Source organism: Littorina saxatilis, linkage group LG5, assembly GCF_037325665.1.
Source record: "Littorina saxatilis isolate snail1 linkage group LG5, US_GU_Lsax_2.0, whole genome shotgun sequence".
NCBI lineage: Eukaryota > Metazoa > Mollusca > Gastropoda > Littorinimorpha > Littorinidae > Littorina > Littorina saxatilis.
Genome location: NC_090249.1, coordinates 36,211,186 through 36,236,745, shown reverse-complemented (window position 1 = coordinate 36,236,745; position 25,560 = coordinate 36,211,186). Strand labels below are relative to the sequence as shown.

Sequence of the window (25,560 nt, the reverse complement as noted above, 5' to 3'; positions counted from 1 at the left end):
ACAAAGTAAACTGCAACAGCAGCCGCTCTATGTATGGGAAGCCTACAACCAGTAGGCAACCCTATACACTCCCCCTCCTCCAACCAGGAGTCCGAACCTAACCACCAGTTGTGTAAAACACAAAAGGAGGGGAGACCGGGGAGGTCGCGCACTAAATACTCCTGCCGATAACACCGCCAAGAGTGTGGATGAAAAGCGTGATCAGTCTCTGACTGCCAACCCAAAACCGCCCACCTGAACAAGAGGTGGGGGGAAGAGGGGTTGGTAACTGGCACAGATCTCTGCCGAGAAGGAGATAGAGTGGAGAAACAAGACAAAGCCGGGCCCGGCGCATCCTACCCCACCCACTGTGCGAGAGAAGCATCCCAGTGCTAAGAACCAGACTACCTAGTTTGAACCACAACTCACCCCAAGTGGGGAGGAGGGTGGTCCAGCACAGCAGCAACCCCTAGAGGGGGCAAGGACTGAAACAGAGAAACGGCCGTAAACGGCCGATCCTCGCTCGTCCACCTGCCAAAGTCAAGTAGCCCTATCACTCACCCACCCCTAGGAGGGGGGGGGGTGACCTATGCTGGCTAAGGACAATGACCACTGGCCAGGTGATACTATAGCCGAGTCCCCGCAGACCATTGTGAATACAAAGAATGGGAGACTGGAGAGAAAGAGTATATTCTGTCTCCGCCTGTCCCAGGTAGACAGCCGGCACAGCCCGTGCAGAGAACAAAACGGAGCAAAGCTCATTGTTCCCTGACCACTGTGCGAGACACCCTGCCGAGAACAAAAGAGAGTCAAGCTCATTGTTCCGCGACCGCCACCCGCGACGAGCGCGGGCAGCTAACACAGCCACCTGTCCCAAATGGAGCAGAGAAGGAGTATGTAACGCAGCCTGGAAAGCCGTACATAGCACCCCCGCTGTGTAGAAAGGCCTCGATAGAGGAGAAGAACGATTGTCAGGCCAGGACCATAGAGGCCAGACTGTGAAGACAGTCTAACAGCGCCCACCCCGTCCAACCCAGAGGGAGGGAAAGGGTGGACCCGCGACAAGCGCGGGTAGCTAACACAGCCACCTGTCCCAAAAGGAGCAGAGAAGGAGTATGTAACGTAGCCTGGAAAGCCGTACATAGCACCCCCGCTGTGTAGAAAGGCCTGAGCCACTCCATGCCCCAGATGGGGAGGGGGGTGGCTCGTCACAGCAGTAAGAGCGACGGAGAGAGACGAACCGAGCAACGGCCGACCCCCCTCCGTCCACCTGCCGTAGTCCTATAGCCCACCGCCCGCCCACCCCGATAGGGGAGGCGAACGATTGTCGGGCCAGGACAATTGAGGCACAGACCGTGAAGACAGTCCAACAGCGCCCACCCCATCCAACTCAGAGGGAGGGAAAGGGTGGAACGCTACTCCAGCCCCCACCCGATCCCGCCCGGTGGGCGGGAAAGAGTGGGCCACTGATACCCCCACCCTGCCCCAAATGGAGCAGAGAAGGGGTATGTAACGTAGCCTGGAAAGCCGCCACCCGAACGCGCCCGGGGGGCGGGAAAGGGTGGGAAGCTAACACGGCCCCCTGCCCGCAAAGGGCAGAGTGGGACAAGCCCTGGCCGTGACTTACCGTGCCCCCCCACTCCCCCTTCCTCACGGTAAGGGGGCTGCTTGACCGACCCAGCAGTGCTGTTTAAAAGCAAGCCGAGCGGCCAAAGCAGGCGGGGAGCTGGCCCCCTCTCCTAAAGGAGAGAGTGCTCGCGAACAACCCAGTCTACCCGTGGCAGAAAGGACTGAACCGAACTGGCCGTTTGCACCAGGCGACGGTGCGACGCAGGAGCGCCCCCCCTATCCCCCCCCATTGGCGGGGGGCTGCGTAACACACTGTGAAGTACCGGCGGTAATCAGAGTGGTTAAACGCAGGCAGGGAGCAGGCCCCCCCTCCTAAAGGAAGGGGTGCTCGAGAACAGCCCAGAGCCACCAGAGGCAAAAAACGGGCTGAACCGAACAGGCCATTTGCACTTGACCACAGTGCGAAGCTGACAAACGGGAGGGCGGGAACCGCCGATCGTGCCTGAAACAGCTGAAAATACAGACCAAAACATCGTTAAGTCCCCCCAAAAGGAGGACCTTGACTGATTCCTCTTACTCAGAGAAAGGGGAAAGAATAGCCACACGGCCCCCCCCCCCCCCCTCATCAGTCGCACCGACGACGATCCAACAAAAAGTCTATAAGGAGCCTAAAGGCTGATTAACCCCAACAGGGGAAGCGAGCTGTGAAAGAACTGAACCCGCCCTCGGAGGGATAGGAACATAAAAAGAAGTGCTGTTTGACGGATCTACGACCCGCATAATAGGCAAATCAAAGTTCTTAGGCTACTCTTAGGTATAGTTTTCTAAACCAGGCTAAGAGCCTTGTCACCTTCCAGTCTCGCGCCAAGATTAGCTTTGTTGTCGGCCATTTTAAGACCGGCGAAAAACAGTCACCCAGAACAAAAAACTTCTGCGTGCGTGTTCAACACAAAGCTATCAACATTTATACCAAACATACACAGGAAAGATCTCACCAAAAGGTAGGCGGACAGGTAGACCCCCAAGAACCGGCTAGTCTCAAGGACGAGCAGGCATGTGAAGGCCAAAAGTGAGAGCGAAATTCGGACACGTCCACCGTGTGTTGTCGAAAGTCGAGAATGATTATTACGGATGCTGGCGCTCGCGTGGTGCGCAGGGTGTTATGGGTAACTGAGCAAGGTCAGGCCATAGCAACGGCTATGGCGTCGCTTTTAGCTTGGTTACCACCCTACTAAGGGCAGGTAATTTGAGAGGTTTTTCGACATCTAGCATGTGGGACTAAAGTCAATGCATTCATAAGAATTGGAGTAAGAATATGTGATTAAATCATGGTTTTAATCTCAGAACATATATCGGTCTCACAACCACTGGACATCTTCGTTCCCCACAAATTAACAAGCAAGTGATATCTCATAATTGTATTACATGTACTGTACTTATATTTTAAAAAACCCAAAGAGGTTTAATATGAATAATGCCTTTGTTAAATAAATAAAAAGTAAATATCCTGAACAAATCAACACTCCAGTGATATCGCATGATCATGTTATTTGAAACAATGATTTTGATACAAACAATGCCTTATCTTGTTAAAGAAACTAGAGTTAATGATCCTAGATTTAGTAATGCCACAATACTTACTTACAATATCTGAGTGTGCAAACATTCTGTGATAAATTGTAAGAAACATACAGCTTCTTTTATTACCAAGCACAACACAGCTCACTAAATATCACCTCTGTCCTAATGTATCACACACAGAGCTCTATAGCATTTTCACTCAATATTCTGTAACATTCTGACAGTGTTTTAATGACACTTTGATAACGTACTTGCTCTGTCCCTCCACACTTAAGCCCTCTGCACTCCTCCCGCTTCCACCTCCACAAAAATACCAACAAATAAGTGGTATTCCTAGAAACATTTATCAACAATGCCTTGAGGAAATCATATTTTCTAAACCTCTCCAGAAAATCTTGCACTGTAGGTGCATGCACAATATTGGATTTGGAAACACTAGATAGGAATGCTCTTGTTTCTCATAAAGATTGGGTTAATCGCAGTGGTCAAAAAGTGTTTCCTGGACAAGGTAATAATGGAGAGATCTCATAAATCTGGAGTGAGGTGCACAAAGCAAAACTGGGTGCTACCATACTGGGAGATACGCAGCCGTGGGGTCGGATTTGTTGGAATTGAGATTTGTTGTGATTTCAACCAATCACACCCCACAGCTGGTTCCCACCCAGTTGGATGGCACCCAGTTTTGTTTCATGCACCTCAGCCCTTGTTGTAACATGCACATTCTAAAGACCATGAGAAAACCCTTGTATTCACGCAAAACTTCCCATCACTACTCCTATCATTTATTTGAGCATTCAGTCTTTCTCTTACAGCATAATTACGTCATGGACTGTACACATGTACACAGTTTTCCCCTAGCAGAAGAACAAAAACGCTTACATTTCATTGAAGCCATCAAACAACACGTTCTCACTCATCACAACTTGGACTTCTGCGTCTGCTGCATGAGTTTCTCCAGTTTCATGGCAAGAGACATGTCGCCTTTGATCTTCAGTTTGCCCATCATGAAAGAAGTTGTGGGACTTGCCTTGCCGGCAAACATGTCGGTGAAGAGGGAGCTGTCCATTTTCATGGTGCAGTCAGCCCTCGTTGCAGGCTCTCCTTTGCCAACAGCGCCGGTGCCGTTTTTCAGGTCCAGGAACCAAGTTCCTGTATGACTGCCTGTTAAGAAAACAAAGAAAAGAGAATGTGTGGCTGTGACTGGCTTGCAGAGGAGAAGAAATAAAATAAAATACAGAAATAGAGATGTAATGGAACATCTGAGCAGTTGACGCTAGTATTACTACTTTTCAGTCGGTGACTCTTATTGCTGAGACTTGGTATTAACCTTAAACAATCATCTTGCTTTTGAATGCTTGCGTAACATGAGTTGGACAAAGGAAGATGTACGATGTAGGTTTGGGGATTTGCTCAAAACTTCTGGCCCAAACAAACATCAGAATGAAGTGGTATTTTGTGCTTTTCCGTCTGATTTGGCAATTTGTGTTGTACATTATTTGAAACAATATGTCAAAAGAACTCGTGCATTTAGAGGAACGGAAACGAGACTCTTTATCAGTTGGACAGCCCCTCACAAAGCGGTGTCGAGAGATACTATCCGTCGATGGACAAAGATTGGATTACAAAAAGCGGGTATTGACATGACAATATTTACGCCGCATTCAACTCGTTCCGCTGCATCTAGTAAAGCTGCAAGTAAAATTCCTCTGGCAACCATTCTGAAGACTGTTGGTTGGCGTCGGGCTAACACATTCACAACTTTTTACAAGAAACCAGTGGACAGTGGGAGGAGTTTTGGACAGGCTGTTCTGTCATGAAGAATTGGGGTAGGTTTATATGTATTTCAATTCATCGACAGTGCTAGGGTGTAAATGTTGCAGACTTTAAAGTCTCACGTGACCCATTCCTCTCGGAATTGTGGGAGATAAAATTACATAATTATGACGAGCTTACCTGAGTAAGTGAAGTCTAATTGTGGTTTTATCGACCACAATGTAGAGAGGAAAGGGATTACGTGCCTCGCCCTAAGTTGTCTTCAGAGTTATACTGATAACCGTTTTCCCTCCCTATCCCTTTCCTCTCTCTTTCTCTTTTTTCTGCACCATTTACACGTCGTTAAACAGTGACGTATTCCCGCGTTCTATCTCTCACGTAATCCCTTTCCTCTCTACATTGTGGTCGATAAAACCACAATTAGACTTCACTTACTCAGGTAAGCTCGTCATAATATGTAATTTGTTTGCTTAACGCCCAGCCGACCACGAAGGGCCATATCAGGGCGGTGCTGCTTAGACATATAACGTGCGCCACACACAAGACAGAAGTCGCAGCACAGGCTTCGTGTCTCACCCAGTCACATTATTCTGACACCGGACCAACCAGTCCTAGCACTAACCCCATAATGCCAGACGCCAGGCGGAGCAGCCACTAGATTGCCAATGTTAAAGTCTTAGGTATGACCCGGCCGGGGTTCGAACCCACGACCTCCCGATCACGGGGCGGACGCCTTACCACTAGGCCAACCGTGCCGGTCGTCGCTATATGGAAATTCCTTATACACACAAAAATGCATGGTTTATTAACTCTATGCATAAGAAGAAGTTATCAAAGTGAAAAAGCAATATTTCTCCAGAAGATGGTAAGCAAAGTGACTTGCTGCAAACTCCAGCTCACCAGTAAGATCAAACTGGAACACTCCCTTTACGCGCTGCACCAGCTCTTCAGACAGCAGTCCCTCCAGCAAATTGAATGTCGCAGCAGGCCCTTCTGTTGCTTCCGGTGCTGCTGATGCTGACGATGATGCAGATGTTTCTCCACCAGAGGGTGCTGCCTTGTAGAAAGCGGGTGTAGCCCCTTCTGCCGACATCTGCTGAGCAAGCTGTTCTGGGCTGACGTCAAGGAAGAAGTCTGGGAGCAGGTTGCTTCCTGAAATAATTTGTGAAGTAAGTTGATAAGCGTAAAGATGTTGCACACTTCAAAAACTAACAAAAGAGAAATTAGTCCATGAAGTCACTGCTTAGGAAGTGTGTCCTAGTAGTTCAAGAAGTCTGGGAGCAGTTTGCTTCCTGCAATAATGTGAAGTAACATTTGTTAGCTTAAAGATATTGGAAAGTTTAGACACAAAAAAACACCCATAGAAATTAATCCAGTCATCCTTGGAAGTAGGTTTTGGTGGACCAAAACTGCATGAGCATTCTTTTCTTGCTCTCGATGACAAGAATCTGGGGAACCACCTCAGATGGCACCTGTGACCGCTGACTTTAAACAGCCCGTAGTAGATTTTCAGTGACCATTTTCTCATTCACAACAATTGATTTCCAGTCCTGAGAAAATCAATGGTGTACACCTGTTGCAGATGTCCCTCCATGGCAGGGACACAGTTTATCAGACCAATGGTTAACAGAAAGCCTCCCTTTTTTGGAAGTGACATGGGGTCTACTTTGACCACTTCAACCGTTAAATGGAGACTTCCGCATTTTTTTTGTCCATAACAAGCATTGCTCTTGTCTGCTTTCTAAACTGCTGTTATTGCACAGAGATAATTTATCACATTTTCTCAAACAACTTAAACTTTTATCTTGTGTTTCGCCTAACGGGACAAGTCGCTCTCCTTGACAAGCTCAAACCCGTTTACCGGACAATTACAAGAACAACAACAAGAGGCGAAGCCTTCAAGGCTCACGTAAGAAATCAACAAACAGTAACATAAACTCGATCACTCCGTCACACATACACACACACAGTAAGCATAGGTGACACAGTGCAAGAGTGCGAGACACTAGATCTAGATTTGTCTGTCTGTAGCCTACTTACGGGGACACGACTGAGTGCAAGACACTAGATCTAGATTTGTCTGTCTGTAGCCTACTTACGGGGACACGACTGCCAGATGGCCAGATGGACACTGCGCTTTCGACAGCGCTTTTTCGCGCAGACACTGGAAACACGCTGTGCAGATTAACCTGTAGGAAATCTCCTTTGGTATCTTCTTTATCTATTTTTCTGGAGCTACGAAACCGAACAATGTGAAATCGTCTTCTCCGTATCGGCGAACTGCAGCTCGGTGATAACTGTATCTATACCACAATCCTTCACGCGATCTGACCTAACCTTGACCCCTGACCTGGTCTACATACCACACACGACACAAACCAGTCAGCTGTTTTTGCCCCCCCCCCCCCCCCCCCCCAAAAAAAAACCCCGTTTTCTTTGAATACACACTTTAACTACATACGTGCCGACGAAATGTTGATCATTGCTTCAATACGGCTTCAAAGTATTGAAGCAGTTGCTTGAATAATAACCAGGTAAAATTAGTATTTCGGTGTTCAGTCAAATGTTAAAGTTTCTACCACAGACATACATACGCACGCACGCACAGACAGAAGTTAGCATCGCATAGGCTAAACTTACGTGAGCCAAAAACCAATGTGATATCAATTCAACAATTATGTACGATACAGTGGAACCCCCTTTTAAAACCCCTCCCCTCTAAGACCTTGTTTTTCCACATTTCTGTTGATGGTCTCTGCAATTCCCTTCTTTATAACATCTGCTTTTCTCCCCTTTAAAACATGTGGGTTGATCTGAAGAAATGTGGTTTTCAACTAGCTGTCAATTACTCTTGTAAAGATCAGAGCGGCCTGCAAAAAAATAAAATATAAATATCAAAGATTCCAAGTAAAAGTACTCTAGACACTCTATCAAATTTCTGTGTGGACTTTAAAAAACAAATATTCATGTTGGATGTGCTGGACAAATAATTTTTTTCATTCTTAAAGTTATGAGGTCTTTAGACAGGTGGGATCAGGGTTTGCTACGTACTTGCAGTGCTAGCCCTATTTTCAATCTCTACTGAATTTTAATCTCTCAGTGTGATTTTTTAGTCAAGTTTAGATCGATTGGGGATTGAGATGAGGTTGGTGGTGTGTGTACGTGTGTTTGTTCATGTGTGCAGAGCGATTGTGAGCAGGACAGATCTTCATAAAACTTTACATACAAATTCTCACAGAAGATATCCACATCCTTTTGATGACGTCATATCCTGCTTTTTTATTTTTTTGTTACAAAAATTTTGTTCATTAAAAATTTATTAAATTGAAATAAAAAAAAGAGTTAAAAATAATTGTATTGCGTTCTTTATCATCTCCTCAATCCAAAAATATAAAGATATGTCATGTCTACTTTTAAAATATGCTCCGAATTAACGAGAATTGATCCTATGTTTACATGCTTCGCAGAAACACAACACACACTTCAGGTGTGTGAATGTTCAGGTCACCCTTTTCTGCAAGATGGTTATCTTGATACAAAGGAAGATTGTCTCAATCTTCAGGTTTCGGCTAGCCAACCCTGACTACATGTAGTCATATACAGTGTCAGGCATGGGAATGGAAAAAAGTAAAAAAGGCTACAAATGTTAAAATTATAGCAAAGTCGACGACGCTAAGCGCCTATAGCCTTACAAGGGGTGTCCAGGGGTGTCCCCCCCCCCCCCCCCCCCCCCCCCCCAGCATTTTTTTTCACGGAAGAACCCAAATGGTGCAATTTGGTGTCATCTTAGCTCCAAGTTTGCCATTAAATTCAGTTTTTAGAGCCATTTTTGCCTCCCCCATTTATTTTTTCGGCGGAACAAAAAAACATTTCGGCGGAAATTTGCCTTTCGGCGGACAATTCCCATGCCTGAGTGTGTTTAGTGTTAATGTTTTAGTTTCAGGCCGACAGATTGACTAAATGTTTTGCTTTCGACTTTTGTTGTTGTTTGTAGGCAGGAGAATTGTGATGTAAACATGACCATTTTGTTGAAAGGAAAAATTATTGTTACGACGAATAAACACACACATACACCCACCCACACACACATACACAAAACAATCTCTCTCTCTGTCTCTCATGAAGCAATATAGCAGAGAGATGTTTCTTTGTTCTCATTCTTTTAATTTTCTCATGAGACCAGCACGGACAGCATCACCACTGATAGCCTGAATGTAGTTGTCCCCTTCCTTTGGATCAAGATAACCATCTAGCAGCAAAGGGTGTCCTGAACATTCACACACACAAATAGAAGAAACATTCAAGACTACTTCGGCAAAGCCATAACAAAAACAAGAAAATCATCTACTCACACGACTCGCCTTCGTCGAAAGTACAGTAATATGAATCAGAAACAAATTATCCACTACTCTAGCTCCATTTTGTTTGTTTGTTTGCTTAACGCCCAGCCGACCACGAAGGGCCATATCAGGGCGGTGCTGCTTTGACATATAACGTGCGCCACACACAAGACAGAAGTCGCAGCACAGGCTTCATGTCTCACCCAGTCACATTATTCTGACACCGGACCAACCAGTCCTAGCACTAACCCCATAATGCCAGACGCCCGGCGGAGCAGCCACTAGATCGCCAATTTTAAAGTCTTAGGTATGACCCGGCAGGGGGTTCGAACCCACGACCTCCCGATCACAGGGAGGACGCCTTACCACTAGGCCAACCGTGCCGGTCTCTAGCTCCATAGACATTAGAGAAAACCACACCCGCAAAGAAAAAAACAAACACAAAACAATCTACAACCCAACAGAAGAATTTGTTTTAATGGAAATCAAACTACAGTGGAACCCCCCCTTTAAGACCCAATTTAAGACCCCCTCCCTTTTAAGACCATGTTTACTCAGACTTTCTGTTCATAAATTTACTCCCTTATCAACCCTCCCTCCTTTTTAAGACCCGATCTTCTGAGATTGTTGGAGGACTTAAAAGGGGGTTCCACTGCATCCCAAAAATTATACAGATTTACAAATGAACTGTCACCACCATCTTTAAACCCACCTGGAGAACAATCATAGGCACCGATGTCCTTCACTCCTTCTTGCAGCAAGATCTCATCATCGATGCAGAAGTGCCCAGTGAAGTTGCGTGAATCCTTGGTGAGAATGGCATAGGCAGCATCAGCCATGATCTCCGGGTGGCGACACTGCTTGGCTACCTCTGGACCACCTCCCAACATCTCCATGGCCGCCGTGTAGATTGCTGAGGAATGCAATGAATAACGATGTGTAGAAATACTCCCAATGTTAAGCCACATGCAAGCGCACAGGTGCATGCCAACTTACACACACACAAACTCACAATGTTAAACCACATGCAAGCACACATGTGCATGCCAACTTACACACACGCACACCCACACCCACTCACAATGTTAAACCACATGCAAGCGCACAGGTGCATGCCAACTTGCACACACACACACACACACACACACTCACAATGTTAAACCACATGCAAGCGCACAGGTGCATTCCAACTTACACACACACACACAATGTTAAGCCACATGCAAGCGCACAGGTGTGTGTCCACTTACACACTCACAATGTTGAACCACATGCAAGCACACAGGTGCGTGCCTACCCCCATCCCCCACACATGTTCACGCACACACTCTCTCTCTCTCAATCTCTCGCTGTACCCTTTACCCCAACCAACCCCTTGCGAAATGAACCTTCATGTTTATTTAAAGTGTCTCAGTCTAGCTCTCTTTCCATACTTAAACCAAATGTGGACTCTTCACAAATAAAAGCTTAGGTGCTGGCATTTTTTTTGAGTGGATTTGTTACAGTTTTGTATTACTGGTACACATAACAAATCCAATTTTTATAAAAAAATAAAATTTAAAAAAAGGTGATTGCACACACACACACACAAGTGACACACACAAACTAAGAACTGCATTAAAGTACACAAATCACTGATTGCACTGCTGTTATGCACTTTAAAGAATCATGAAAGTTTGTTTACCAACCTGTCCTTGGCCATAGTGTGTTGACCGCCACACCCTCATCACGGTACTCTTCAGACATTCCCAGGGCACACATAGACATCCCGTACTTGGCCATTGTGTATGCTACAAAAAATAAATAACACAAAAAAATCGTCAAACAAAAGTCTCACATAAAGATAAGCTTACATTATGCAGAACAGTTTTGGTTGACAAAGTAGATTTCACCTTGCCTTGGTCCTTGAGAAAAGTTTTGAAACCAGGAAATTGATAAAAAGACACTCTGATAGAATAAAAACTATAGAGAAAAGAATGATAGTGATACTAGACTGCTGCATTACAGTCGTGACACAGCAAGGAACTTTATTTATGTTTTCGCTTAGAAAAAGAAACAAACAAAACTATATATATATATATATAATACTAGATGAATACCCGCTTCACCGGGTACGGCTTCGTCGGGAAGAAGTCGAGCCGAATACCCGGCTCTGCCGGGGACCCGCACCGCACGAAGGAAGGGAGATAAACGCGCAAAACACTGGAGAAGAGTAATACCCGGCTTCGCCGGGACAGTGACCTTCTAAAAATAGTATAACGGGAATATGGATTGAGCGTTGTCGACAGTGACCTTCTAAAAATAGAAACGGGAATATGGATTGACGCCACACGAAGGAAGGGAGATAAACGCTGAAAACACTGTAGAAGATAAGGAAGAGTTACTGGGAATGGATCCAGAGAAAAACCAAAATCGGTTCAGCGCTGCGCGCTGAGAGCACGTGTTGAAATATCTCATCGACCAGGTTGTGTCCGGGGTGTACCTGAATATGGCCACCAAATTTGAAAGAGATCCATCCAGAACTTTGGCCGTGCATCGCGGACACACACACACACACACACACACAGACACAAGTCGTATATATATATAGATAAAACTATGTATATCCACGGTCGATATCACCAAACTCAAAAATAAATCAGGACTTTACATGCACAAGCAGAGCAAATTTCAAATAAAAACATTTCCACAAAACAGAAACTGACCGACATGTCCCTTGAACCACTTGGCAGCCATGTTGAGGGGCGGGCTGATGTTCAGAATGTGCGCATTCTGACTCTTCAGTAGATGAGGTAAGCAAGCTTGAGAGCTGCACAGATACACAGAGAAAAATGAAATACTTTATTCCATGTCAATTCGCACACAAATGACACAGAATAAAACCAAATACCCCAGACACATGTTAGCAGACAGACACCAACCACAGTGCTTCAAGATACAAGCACTCTTCAAAGATAAGCACAAGAAGACGACTGTAATCATGGCTTCAAAATTAGCAGTAGCACTCCAACAAAAATGACCGGGGCCTGCATTTCAAGTGTCCTTTTATTGCTTTCTTTATTTTGCCAGATTATTTAATGGCACCTGGAGTAAAGAGTGTCTTTTTTATTGAGAAGTGTTCTCTCGTCTGAGTGAAATTACATTTACATCATCATTATCATCAAACCCCTGACTGGGACAGTCGTCCGGGGGACGTGAGGGCAGAAGACAGAAACCCTTCTCCAGGCTGTTCTGTTGGGGGCCGTAGACAGGTTAGGAAAGCTCATTTGTGTCCATCCTTTCAGTTTCACATAGTCAGACAAGAATTACACTTACAGATACTGGAAAAGCTCTCCCGCAAGTCTCTTTAACTGAACTATACTGATCTTGTCTTTAAAGGCTTGCTCTTCATACAGTCCATATAATCTGTAAAATCACCTCCACTTCAAAATTGTTCCCATTCATTTCTAAGATTTAAGCACCCTAACAAACATACACATGCACTCACAAAACAGTAAACTATCATGCAGCATGAACATACCAAAGATATGTTCCTCTCGCATTGATTCCATTCATGAGGTCATAGCGTTTCATGGGTGTCTGCAGAGTGCCTGTGAGGGAGATGGCACTGGCATTGTTCACCAAGATGTCAATGCCACCAAACTTTTTCACTGCTTCTTTCACTGCTGAAGCCACTTGCTCTTCGTTGCGAATGTCCACAATACATGGCAGAGCTTTGCCTCCTGCATCCTCCACTGTAATTGTCCAAAGAAATTCATAAACAAACATGACATTTTTGCAAAAGGTTGCGTAAAACAGGGGGAATGAAGAAAAAAAACTTCTGATACATGAGCCTGTGTCAAAAGTGTGTTCCTATATAATATATATATATGTCCCTGACAGCAGCTAGGTTGCCAAGCTTTAAACTAAGAGTAGGACTGTTTTACACTGTGTTTGCATCACAATGTCCAGAAAGCATTTAGGAGATAATGTAAGATACATCTAATAAAAATAATCTGGCATTCTGACTTCCATGCACAAGAATTTGTTGCTTAAATCATTTTTGAAAATGGCATTTCCGACGTACGTGCCACAACACTTTGCCTTGGCACAAAGCATTTAAATAATTGTGTTTGTCTTGGAAATGGGACTGCATGCATGTACCTGCTTGAAGAAAAAATAACTTAATATTTCGATGTGCAAAAATCAACCCACAAGAATTTTAACTAACAAAAAATATAAACCGAAGACACATGTGCACACATTTAGAGAAATTACTACATGGCTTGCTGTGTCGTACCAGATTTACACGAGTTGCTTTTTTAAATATTGAACTGCGAGCGAAAGCGAGCTGTTCACTATTTGAAAAAGCAACTCGTGTAAATCTGGTATGATACAGCAAGCCATGTAGTATTCTGTTTATCCTACATACTGTACTTACGTGTATTTTACTGAAAATGTCCTGCAGTCGAGGCAGCTAAATTGAAGACGCTTGTTTTGGAACCTCGATCTCTTCTAAACCGTCGTGCAATCTATTACGTCAAAGCAAAGAAACGTCACTCTGAAAGTGTGGCGTGACGTGTTAGTTCTAAATATTCATGTATGTGTACACACACACACACACACCAACACACTCTCTCTCTTTCCAAATATTAATCTCCTACTGGAAGAAGCTACTTGGCCGGTTAGACACAACAATGTTACACAAAAGAGGGCGTTGAGTTTGATAATACTAGAATAACAGTTGAGTTAACACAGGTAAATGTGCAAAAGCTCTTATAAATGCTGAGTCATTGACTACAATTCTAAATGCGCACCTTCCTTAGCTGCAGTGTAGATTGTTCCTGGCAGTTTTGGGTGTGGTTCGGCAGTTTTGGCTGCAACAATGACATTCGCACCATTTTTTCCAAGCTTCACAGCGATAGCTTTGCCGATTCCACGACTTGCGCCGGTGATAAACACGGTGCGCCCGACCAGTTTTCTGCACACGCACAATGACAACAGTGGAAAGATCACCCACCGTGCAATGAAAATAACAAAACAAACTGTCATGAACTTGTCAAGACTTACCCAGTATTTGCTGCCATTGTGCAAGCTGAAATTGCAGACGATAACTTTACCTAACTACAGCAAAACTTGAGGGCATGAACTTTGGACGTAGGCGGAAGTTGATGTCAGCTTCTTGGTGTGCCCAAAAGCGCACTTCCTGTTTTTTAATCAACTGAACCCTCTATTGTGTATCACAAAAAGCCAAATGATAGTAACTGTTTTATCTGAAAAAAACAGTCAATCTTTCTGAGGTTTTTTTCTCAAAATATCCTGACAAAAAGTTCATGAACATTTTATGGTTTGGGATATCCGTGATGGTAAAGGAAAGATCACTCTCTCCTCCCTTCGTCTCACAGTCCAAAGAGTAAGCAGAGATACTTGCTACAGATCTCTGGAGTAAGTAAAATGATGTAAACACAGCGCGGTCAATCAAAGCCAGGATCTCCTGTGACATAACATTGCATCATTTGAACGTTTGCTGTATGTGCACAATTTTGGGTTGTTAACATCATTATATGGTTATTCTGATTGTTTTGGAACATTTTTGCGTGTGTGCTGGCTCAGTAGCTGAGAATGATTATTAAAGTTTTACTTTGATGATCTTCAAGTTCAATTGCTGGTGACTGTTGAGTAATGATTTATATTTAGAAGCTGATTGATACATTTCTGTTGTGCATAATTTGCTAATGTTACAAAAAAGTAGTCCATGCAATTGTTTCTAATCTAAAGTGTGTTTTTGGTCAATCACTCAATGCATGGTAATTGTGCTGATGCTCGCATGTGATTTTGTTTCTGTCAAATATAAAGCTAGGTGGGCAGAACAATCAACAATGTCAATGGGTGACAGAACACAGCCAGCCCAGAGGGCATTTGTGGTGGGAGTGGGGATGACCAAGTTTGAGCGTCCAAAGTCCAAGGACTGGGATTATCCAGACATGGCCAGAGAAGCAGGTATACACCCCCTTTTAAAATTTAAGACCCAAAAAATATTTAAATTTAAAAATAAATTCATACACATGCGCATGCAGCCCACTAAACAGGTCCTATAAGTATACCATTAATGCAAACAGACGAGATCAGTTACCAACACACCATGCTTGCAGTTACCTGTACCCACTTCACTTAAAACACAAACAATAAGATTATAAATCTGCCACCTTACATCAAATCAAATTAACTTTATTATCTCACATGGAGAAACTGCAGTCACTATACCTACCTAACTGTCATGATTTTTTTTTAACTGTCATGATATTCAACACATTCTGCAGGGCTTCATACCCATTTTTACTTACCCCATATACAATTTGTTACTTTTATTAACACATTTTATTTCCATGTCAGGTCAAGCAGCTTTGAAAGATGCCGGCCTGCAGTACAGAGACATCAAAGTGGCAGTGGCCAGTTATTGTTACGGCGAACCCACCAGCGGTCAGCGGGCAGTATATGAGCTGGGGCTGACTGGTATTCCAGTGTTCAACGTCAACAACAACTGTTCCTCGGGATCCACAGGACTCATGATGGCCAGACGTTTTGTGCAGAGTGGAGTGGATGATTGTGTTTTGGCCATTGGTGAGGATATATAGATTGGGTAAAAGTGCTTTTATCACAGCTGAGTGATACGCACACACAAAAAGCCTCAGTGTCATCAAGGCGTATAAGTTTTTGTGTTTCACTCTGAAGTTGTTATCCATTTCACTATTTTTTAACGTTCGTCTCCTCATTAAATAATTTTATTGGCCTAACTGAGACACAATGGTTCTGTGCCGTGTGTGTGATATTTCATGATTATAGTGAAGATTATTGCTATGAAAAGTTCTCGTTGAAAATTTTTAAAATTGATTAAATCATTATGTTGCAATTGAAGCTGATCTTTTGTCTATCTCATCTTTTGGTGTGGTATCAAGAACTTTTTATCCGAAATATCACCGGCCAAACAGAATTTATCTGACCATGGATGGTTTTAATGTAACCTACATTTATGTGTGTATGATGTTCAATTGATTGTAGCAATTTGTTCTATTCCTTCTCGGTAGTCCTTATAATTAGCATTTTTTTCTCACTTTTCCAGGCTTTGAGAAGATGGAAGGAGGGCTGTCAGAACGTTACACAGATCGCATCTCACCAGTCGGTCGCCACATGGATCACATGGTTGCCATGGGAGCCGATCCAGGTCTCATCCAGCCCAGGATGAATCACATGACCTCTGATGTCATCAAGATGTTTGCTTATGCTGCTCGCGAATACATGGACCTCTATCCTGAGGTTTGGAACTTATATGATTAAGACCTTTAAACCCTTTCAACTACATCGGTTCTGCCCCATGTCTTATTTTGAGTTATCCTTCTATGTTTTAGGATTGAATGCATATCTAACGTGAACAGTGTTTATTTTGTTTTGGAAAAAATGGAAAATTTGACTTCAATAAGTTATTTCAAAGAAGAATCAGATAGTAAGGCAACAAAATCCTTCTTTATTGCCAAGTCCAGACATGTAGAAGGTTGCCGGTATTCTTTTGCACTGTAGTGCCCGGTATTGTAAGTAAGTGTTTGAAAGTAAATATATAGAGAATACTACATGGCTTGCTCTGTCGTACCAGATTTACACGAGTTGTTTTTTTAAATATTGAACTGCGAGCGAAAGCGAGCTGTTCACTATTTGAAAAAGCAACGAGTGTAAATCTGGTACGACACAGCAAGCCATGTAGTATTCTGTTTATCCTACATACTGTACTTACGTGTATTTTACTGAAAATGTCTTGCAGTCGAGGCAGCTAAATTGAAGATGCTTGTTTTGGAACCTCGATCTCTTCTAAAGCCTCGTGCAATCTATTACGTCAAAGCAAAGAAACGTCACTCTGAAAGTGTGGCATTAGTTCTAAAGATTCATCGAGGGTAATTAGCGAGCGCAATTTTTAAGCCGCCATTATATGGGGCTTACTGGATTCACTCTGTCTGTTTGTTTGTTTGTTTGTTTGTTTGTTTGTTTGAGTAGGGCGGGTGGACGATGTCTTACAAACAAGTCGGGTAGGACTTGTATCTCTGGGTCAATTAAGCTCAAATTTCGTGAAATTGTAAGGAATAGGGTTACACGGGTGTATGCAAAAAATTACATTCCTAACGAAAGTCAAACGGAAGATATTGGCTAAAACGCTTTTACTAACCGAACCAAGGGACGAAACCCGCTGGCAGAAGCATAGGTTATGCGGGAATTCCCGCACGTTTACTCCCCTTAGAATGTGTGTCGTTGGTTTTGTTCAATTTCATTTTAAGTGCTCCGATATTTAAATGCTTAGTTGGGCGGTAAGAGTGGAGTTTGTTTTATTGGTGTGTGTGGTTCCGTGGTACACACTCGTTTGCCAAATAATGTTTTGGTCTTATGTTATTTAAGCCGCCATTTATATATAAATGGGGCTTACTGGATTCACTCTGTCTGTTTGTTTGTTTGTTTGTTTGTTTGTTTGAGTAGGGCGGGCGGGCCAGGGATCGTGTTTACCGGTAATTTCCGGTATTTTACCGGTTAAGATTCGCCAATACCGGAAAAAAAAGTGGATGTCGGTCAGACGTACCGATTGTTATTTGGTTTGACCGGTAAAAAAAAAAGTAGTAATTACAAAAATCGTTTGTCAGCACGAGGGAGAGAGCGAGAAAGAGAGAGAGAGAGAGAGAGAGAGAGAGAGAGATTTGGATGGCTTGTTGTGACAGCGCTACAATGTTGCGATTATGTCTCCATTGATGACACTTGATGTCAACACGGACGTACATGAGGGTAATGTAAGTCCGTGATGTCAAGGTGTCAAACATGACGTCAAAAATCAGACATCATACTTTTCGCGCCATTTCTTTCGGTTCCCGGTCCATCGTAAAATCTTTCAGTTTATGTTATAAGGGACGGCGTCTAACTATAGCCGACATAGCATCATACCGGGAAATCACGTACTCACACCAGCTTAGATCTTTGTCTACATACAGTTGATTATTGTGAGGCGAGTCGATTGTGATGAAGAAGCAACGATCTTTACTGTCTTTTCTACCCCCAAGAGGTGAGAAAAGGCCTTTGAATGAAGGAACTGAAAGGAAAAGTACTTCACGGCCTAGTACATCTGCAGAGCCCGAGTCTCAAGCGGCGGCAAAGAAACCAACATCGGCATCTTCCACTGTCAAACGATTTCAGGAAAAATGGTGCAAAGAGTTTCTGTGGTTGCGGACAGAGGGGGAGGGGGAGAACTTTCTCATGTTTTGTGAAGACTGCAAAAAAAAAACACGTAAAAAAAATGGTTACACAAGAGGTTGTCGAAATTTTCAACATTCATCTCTCGAAGACCATTCAAAATCGCAAAGTCATAGAAATGCTGTTGGCTCTGCGCGTGAAAACTTTTTGACAACAAAGACTAGGCGAAAGTGAAACTGTAACAGTAAGTAACTAGTGAGTAAGTCTTCCAGTTGCGTGATTACTATTTGCTTTCCTATTTTATTTCGGAAGTCTCTCTCTCTCTCTCTCTCTCTCTCTCTCTCTCTCTCTCTCTCTCTCTCTCTCTCACAGCGGCTGCTGATGTGTCACTGTCAAGTTGTGCGACAGTTGCTTTGAAGGGGGGGGGGGGGGGGGGGGGGAGAAAAAACGTCTGCATATCACTGACATTGATTGAATGTATTGTAAGTCATTGTTTGTCTTTTACTGGTTGCCTTGGCAAGCTTACCGATTTTCATGAGAGCCTTGTAGCCAGCTCATGACGTCATACCGGTTTGAAAAATACCTAGCGCGATCACTGGCGGGCGGTCGATATCTTACAAACAAGTCGGGTAAGACTTGTATCTCTGGGTCAATCTGTCTCTCTCTCTCTCTCTCTCTCTCTCTTTCTCTCTTTCTCTCGCTCTCTCTCAGTACTCCCTCTCTCTTTCTCTCGCTCTCTCTCAGTATATGGTTTGAAACTGTTAAGCGTGACTTAAGGTCGCGGATTAGGTCACAGGTCAACTGTTTGTGCAGAGATGGTATCCATGTCCTAAACCCGTGTCACCACGGGCGGCCTTTTGCCCGTTAAGGTCAATGCTTGTTGTTTCTATAATGACGTTTGTCTCGGTGACTTTGGTATCATAAGCAGTGGAAAAACAGGTCCCTGCCAGACTTGCTTGACATGACCTCATTTACATGATATACACACATGTGATTTGAACGATTATTATCTCACGGGTGTCTCTCTCACGTATGTAGGATAGTTACACATTAACATGCTTCCATTTGAAACTTCGAGGTCTTCATCGGGGATTGACGCCCGACAAAAGCTAATTGAAGCCCGACGGAGCGAAGCGACGGAGGGCTTCAATTAGACTTTGTCGGGCGTCAATCCATGATGAAGACCTCGAAGTTTCAAATGGAAGCATGTTAATGTTATTGTAATTCAATCTGACGACTATCTCTTTCCTGCTTTCATGCAGTTGTAAACAGACAGAATTGGTTCTGTTCTGTTCACGCACTACTTTCAGTCCACCTACCTGCAAGGGTCAAGTCCCAAGAAATATGTCTCTGTATTCCTATCGTATCACTCTGCTCCTGTTTTGTTTTCTTTCACACACATTTTCCCTTCTTTTTTGACGGGTTTCTGGACAGCAAACTCTAAAACAAATTCTTTCATCACAAAAGCGATCTTTGGAATTGACTGACGTAGTCCGGAAGAATTCATGCATCAACTTACGTCACGTATTTGACGTCATCACTTCGCATACCTTATGGTCTCGGTATTTCGTTGGCCTTCATATTTCCTACTTGTAAAATGACCCTCAAAGCTAACCGAGACTAGTTGAGGCTGTATCAATGCGCCTCGCCAGCAGGTTGTTAATGGATTTTTTAGCGAGTGGTTATCGACAATTAATGACCGGTAATTTTTAATGAGTTGGGGCATTCTGACCAATCACAGGATCTGTTTCATTAAAACGCAAACTTGATTGAATTACAATAATAATTATTATGTTTAAAAAAAAATTTCTCATTTTTTCAAGGTCACAGTAGAAGAACTAGCCAAAATAGCTTACAAAAACAGGAAACACGGAGAAAACAACCCTCGCGCGTCATTCCAGAAAGCTCCAGACGTCAAATCCATCGCCACAAAAGCCGTGCTGTGTCATCCGATCACGTTCGGCATGACAGCGGCCACGGCAGACGGGAGCGCTGCTGCCATCGTGTGCAGTGAAGCGTTTGTGAAACGTCACGGTCTGGAGAACAAGGCTGTGGAGATACTGGCTCAGCACATGGTCACGGATCTTCCGTCATCTTTTGGCAAAAGCTTCAGGGACCTCTGTGGTTACTCCATGGCGAAAAAGGCAGCACAGAGGTGTTACTTTGAGACTGGTTTGACATCAAATGATGTGCAGGTATTAATTTTGATATCTGTGGTCTGGTGCTGTGCAATACAGTGGAACACTCCTTTTAGGGCCTGTCATTTTATGCCAACCCCAATTTTTCAGAATTTCTGATCATAAAGTTTGCAAATTGACCTCTATTTTAAGACTCCCTCCCTGTCAAGACCTATTTTGTACAATGATGTAAAATTTAGTACACTGCAACCGAGCACAACGATCACTAGTGCGATGTCTGGTCTGTAAGTTAGAAGCAATTTACTTCTGTCATTCATTTGCCAGTGTTCATCCCCAAATAATAAGTTAATATGCAAAATTAGTTTATTTGCTAACACATCTAGAAATGAAATACAAGATAGAGGAAAATATATATATAGGATATTGGTGTTTTTTAAGGAATGTTTTTAAGGCAAACCATTTGTTAAGTTGCAAATCTGTTACCTTTCAGGTCTTTGAGGTCCATGATTGTTTCTCCTGCAACGAGCTCTTCATGTACGAAGCGCTACAGTGTGCTCCAGAAGGTCATGGCCTTGACCTCATGAAGCAGTCATCATGGCGACAGAACAAGCAGGGAGGAGAACTCCTATATTTCAATAACAAATGGGTCTTTAACCCTTCAGGTGGGCTGGAATCCAAAGGTCACCCCATTGGTGCAACAGGTGAGATTGTGTGTGTGTGTGTGTGTGTGTGTGTGTGTGTGTGTGTGTGTGTGTGTGTGAAATACTTGGGGTATTTTTCCTTTACAGGTAGATGGGTCAGTTAGGGCTGATGTCTGTCTCACGCTTACTGTGTATTTCTTTATTCTGCCCCCCTTCCCACCTGTCTGTAACTACTGGGATGACCTTTGGATACAAATTCCGTTATTTTTTCAGCAGTTCTTTGTTTTATCTCCAGCAGCCTTCATTTTACCAGTGTTTTTAATATAACATATCGTTTGCAGATGTTGTTTTTAGTTTAACTCTAGCAATCTTCAATCTATCAATGTTTTTAATGTAACATATCTTATTCTTGGTCTGTGTGCAGGCCTAGGGCAGTGTGCCGAACTGGTGTGGCAGCTCCGTGGGGAAGCAGGCAAGCGGCAAGTGGAGGGGGCAAAAGTGGCCATGCAGCACAACTTTGGCATAGGCGGTGCCGCGGTTGTCACAATGTACAAGAAATACCAACCCTCGGCTCCACAAGCCAGACTGTAGGCTGGGAACATGGGCAGTGCTCCAACTTTATCCAAGGACTTGTTACACTTTGGTTGCGTGAAGGCAACGGTTTAGTAATGATACTGTACAACACAACTTCGGTATAAGGCTGTCGCTGTTGTCACAGCGTACACACAAATATACAAGCCGTCTCTGCTATCAACCAGATTGAAAGCTGGAAGCTGACACAGTGCAACTTTATTCAGGCACTCATAAACTTTTGGTTGTGTGGAGACAATTTTTCAAAAGTAGTATGCAACACAACTTCAGTGCAAGGGTGCATGATGCTGTTATGATGCAATGTACAAGAAGCATCAGTTTTCTGCTTCACAAGCCAGATTGTACATGTAGGTGGAAACGGAAGCAGTGCAACTATCTTTAGACACAACTGTACGATAAGGATGTTGCTGTTGTAACATGTATATACAAAATCTAAACAACGAAGTGACTGTGGTAAGATGAACAAAGTTAAAAAACAAAGGAATACTGTACTCACCAATGCAAGAACGAGACAAGACGGTACGAATTTTCGCTTATGGAAGCTTCATCAGGAAAAACAAGAACACAAAAGACAACAAAAAGCAGACGCAACACGGAACGAACAAGGTTTGAAAGAAAATGGAGGGGAAACACGCAAAAAAGGGAAGGAACTCTAGGAACGGAAATGAATGAAAGGGGAGAGAAGTGGTTGGATGATGTCATGGGCACAGGCATACTAGACCTAAACAACGAAGTGACTGTAGTATGCCTGTGCCCATGACAGATGGCGAGCCAAATAGTAACACAAAAAGGACTGTGTACTTGTTTCATTTCTGGGAAGCAAATTGCAAACCATGGCATATCATCAGACCGAATAGATTCATCAGTATTTTCATGTTCTGCATTTTTTGAAGATATCCGGAGTTAATAAAACATTTGAGAGCGAGTGTATATATATGTGTGTACTGATCAATGTTGAGGTTTGTTCACTGTAACTGAGGAATCTGTGATAAAAGAAAGGGACATTCTTAATTTCTGTACAAAGGATGAATAAAAAATGTGTTGTGTGTGATTGAATGCACATCCCCCCCCCCCCCCCCCCAACTAAATGCGAAATGATCTTTCAAATAAAGTATTAATTTTATTTTATTTATCACTTGTTTATTTTATTCATGAATAAAACTTGTAATGTGTCACTGTATTTGTTTTTTTTTAATGCATTATACCTGCTACCAATTCTACAATAACAAATAAGAGCAAAATAAATAAAACATTAACACATTGATAAAAGATTTACCAGTGGGTGCTCTGTTTCCAACAGTTACCTACCTAATCCACCGTTGGTACAAAAAAGAATGTACCAAATCCCCAAAATAAATTGTTAAGACTAATTTTGTATTAACATGGAAAGTAAACTTAAGAAATATATACAAAAGTGTATCAATGACAGATTTAATTTCAGCGAATTTCTTTTTTTTTTTTATTACAGTCTAGTCCCTACAGACAGACTCCAAGCAAAACAGTTGAGCTCTAAATCTGCTGTCATTTACGCCGTTCAGGATTGTTTCTCTTACAAAAGCATGAAGCCTTGGAAAAGTATTTAAAAAAAGAAGTTGAAACTATTGTTGACTATGGACGTAAGAATAAAAGTTATCTGCATGCCATCTTCCACAGAAAGCAAAAAACAAAACAAATAACAAAACCAAAAATAAGCTGCCCTCTCTCCTTTCAGTGAGAAACTTAGCATTTTACTCTTGCGGCCGATCGTTGCCAAGTTATCAGGGAACAAATGTAAAAAGCAAGTAAAATGCCAGCTCTGAACAAAGGAGAATTAAGCACCAAGTATTCATTAGGATTTCACCATGCAACATAAAATAACGAGACGAATTAGTAAACACAGAATTCCTGGCTTATCCTCGAACAAATGACAGAACTAATAAATAACAGAAAGTTAAAACATATCTGATATCAAAGTAAAATAACATTATTTTAACAGTATGTTGACTAAAAAATGTTACAGATTAAAGTTTAAGATGAAGAAATAAATGCCAAAAGCTCGTGGTCCGTTAAATATTTGGAGATAAAAGCGTCATATAAGCAAAATATATACACAGACTTCATCCACGAAAGTTTAACATTTGCTTTCTTTCTTTCTTTATCTTTCTTTATTTGGTGTTTAACGTCGTTTTCAACCACAAAGGTTATATCGCGACCGGGAAAGGGGGAAGATGGGATAGAGCCACTTGTCAATTGTTTCTTGTTCACAAAAGCACTAATCAAAAATTTGCTCCAGGGGCTTGCAACGTAGTACAATATATGACCTTACTGGGAGAATGCAAGTTTCCAGTACAAAGGACTTAACATTTCTTACATACTGCTTGACTAAAATCTTTACAAAAATTGACTATATTCTATACAAGAAAATAAAAGGAGAAACAGAATCCGTTAGTCGCCTCTTACGACATGCTGGGGAGCATCGGGTAAATTCTTTCTCGTCCCAACCAATATGGGACTCCCCCTAACCCGCGGGGGGTACATTTGCTTTCCAACGCAAGCTTTCTTTGACATTTTCATGCAATACATCATAATTATTTATATTTCTTACATTCTTCATGCAGAAACATTTTCATCACAAACAGCAGCATTCACAGATAAGGGATCATTTTTATTGGGCGCCATCAACATAAATACAGTGGAACCTCCCTTCTAAGACCACCAGTTTAAGACCTTCCTTTTGCGGACCTTGATTTTTGTCAATTTTTTTGTTCATCGCATCTGTAAATTTACCCCGATTTTGAGACTCTCTCCTTTTTAAGACCAGACTTTCTCAGATTTTTTTTTTGGGGGGGGGGGGGGGGGGATGTAGCTCAGTCGGTAGCGCGCTGGATTTGTATCCAGTTGGCCGCTGTCAGCGTGAGTTTGTCCCCACGTTCGGCGAGAGATTTATTTCTCAGAGTCAACTTTGTGTGCAGACTCTCCTCGGTGTCCGAACACCCCCGTGTGTACACGCAAGCACAAGACCAAGTGCGCACGGAAAAGATCCTGTAATCCATGTCAGAGTTCGGTGGGTTATAGAAACACAAAAATACCCAGCATGCTTCCTCCGAAAACGGCGTATGGCTGCCTAAATGGCGGGGTAAAAAACGGTCATACACGTAAAATTCCACTCGTGCAAAAAACACGAGTGTACATGGGAGTTTCAGCCCACGAACGCAGAAGAAGAAGAAGATAAGGGGGGTTCCACTGTAGCTGAAGTGAAAAGGATGGCCTATACCTGCGTATCTGCTGACGATCATGTGCAAAAACTTACGAAATAATCATTATGTACAACTGTAAGCCTATAATCTGGGCTAATGTGCTACACTAACATAAAAAAATGCATACTAAATTATGAAGTAGAAATAAAACATAAATACTTCCAAATGATTACATACATGTACTGTCAAAAGGGGCTAATGATGGAAACAAATGCCGTAATAACTGTTTTGCAAAAGGAAAATAATTAATGACAATAGAAGATAACCCCATTGATAAAGTTAAAATACTTGGTCAATGTATGGAATTATTGGTGTTAGCTGTAGCATAAAAACAATGTAAAGTTACAAAAAGAACAAGGAGATTCTGTTTTGTTTTGTCACTTCTCCTAAAAATGTGTTACTCAAAATCTCCCTTCCCTTACCATCTCCAAAAACAAAACAAAAACAAGCCAAAGAAATAACATTCATATTCATGCGTTCACACACACACACACACCACATGTAAGAAAATAAG

At 42.8% G+C, this 25,560-nt stretch overlaps 2 protein-coding genes across 3 annotated transcripts; one reads left to right on the top strand and one right to left on the bottom strand.

Annotated features, from left to right (window-relative positions):
* Nucleotides 1-443: 443 nt before the first annotated feature.
* On the bottom strand, nucleotides 444-14,464 carry LOC138967003 (hydroxysteroid dehydrogenase-like protein 2). The gene is made up of 8 exons (XM_070339431.1): nucleotides 14,292-14,464; nucleotides 14,039-14,202; nucleotides 12,763-12,976; nucleotides 11,948-12,051; nucleotides 10,931-11,032; nucleotides 9,955-10,155; nucleotides 5,803-6,054; nucleotides 444-4,290 (listed from the first exon to the last, which is right to left on the bottom strand). The coding sequence occupies exons 1-8, from the start codon at nucleotides 14,306-14,308 to the stop codon at nucleotides 4,046-4,048; spliced, it is 1,299 nt and encodes a 432-aa protein (XP_070195532.1). The 5' UTR covers nucleotides 14,309-14,464; the 3' UTR covers nucleotides 444-4,045.
* Nucleotides 14,465-14,597: 133 nt separating this feature from the next.
* Nucleotides 14,598-21,814, top strand: LOC138967004 (sterol carrier protein 2-like). 2 transcript variants are annotated; one of them, XM_070339432.1, is made up of 7 exons: nucleotides 14,598-14,666; nucleotides 15,078-15,221; nucleotides 15,615-15,842; nucleotides 16,342-16,535; nucleotides 20,264-20,635; nucleotides 21,069-21,279; nucleotides 21,644-21,814. In XM_070339432.1, the coding sequence occupies exons 2-7, from the start codon at nucleotides 15,101-15,103 to the stop codon at nucleotides 21,808-21,810; spliced, it is 1,293 nt and encodes a 430-aa protein (XP_070195533.1). In that variant the 5' UTR covers nucleotides 14,598-14,666; nucleotides 15,078-15,100; the 3' UTR covers nucleotides 21,811-21,814. The 2 variants fall into 2 exon arrangements, with proteins under 2 accessions (XP_070195533.1, XP_070195534.1); XM_070339433.1 differs by having other exon boundaries at nucleotides 14,630-14,750.
* The last annotated feature ends 3,746 nt before the right edge of the window (nucleotides 21,815-25,560 follow it).

Coding starts and splice junctions, on each gene's coding strand:
- LOC138967003 (XM_070339431.1), bottom strand. Junction 6,055..9,954: donor TGCCTATGATTGTTCTCCAG/GTGGGTTTAAAG, acceptor AAATTATTTCAG/GAAGCAACCTGCTCCCAGAC. Junction 4,291..5,802: donor GTTCCAGTTTGATCTTACTG/GTGAGCTGGAGT, acceptor TTTTCTTAACAG/GCAGTCATACAGGAACTTGG.
- LOC138967004 (XM_070339432.1), top strand. CDS start 15,101: ATGTCAATGGGTGACAGAACACAGCCAGCCCAGAGGGCATTTGTGGTG. Junction 15,222..15,614: donor AGACATGGCCAGAGAAGCAG/GTATACACCCCC, acceptor TTTCCATGTCAG/GTCAAGCAGCTTTGAAAGAT. Junction 16,536..20,263: donor ACATGGACCTCTATCCTGAG/GTTTGGAACTTA, acceptor CATTTTTTCAAG/GTCACAGTAGAAGAACTAGC.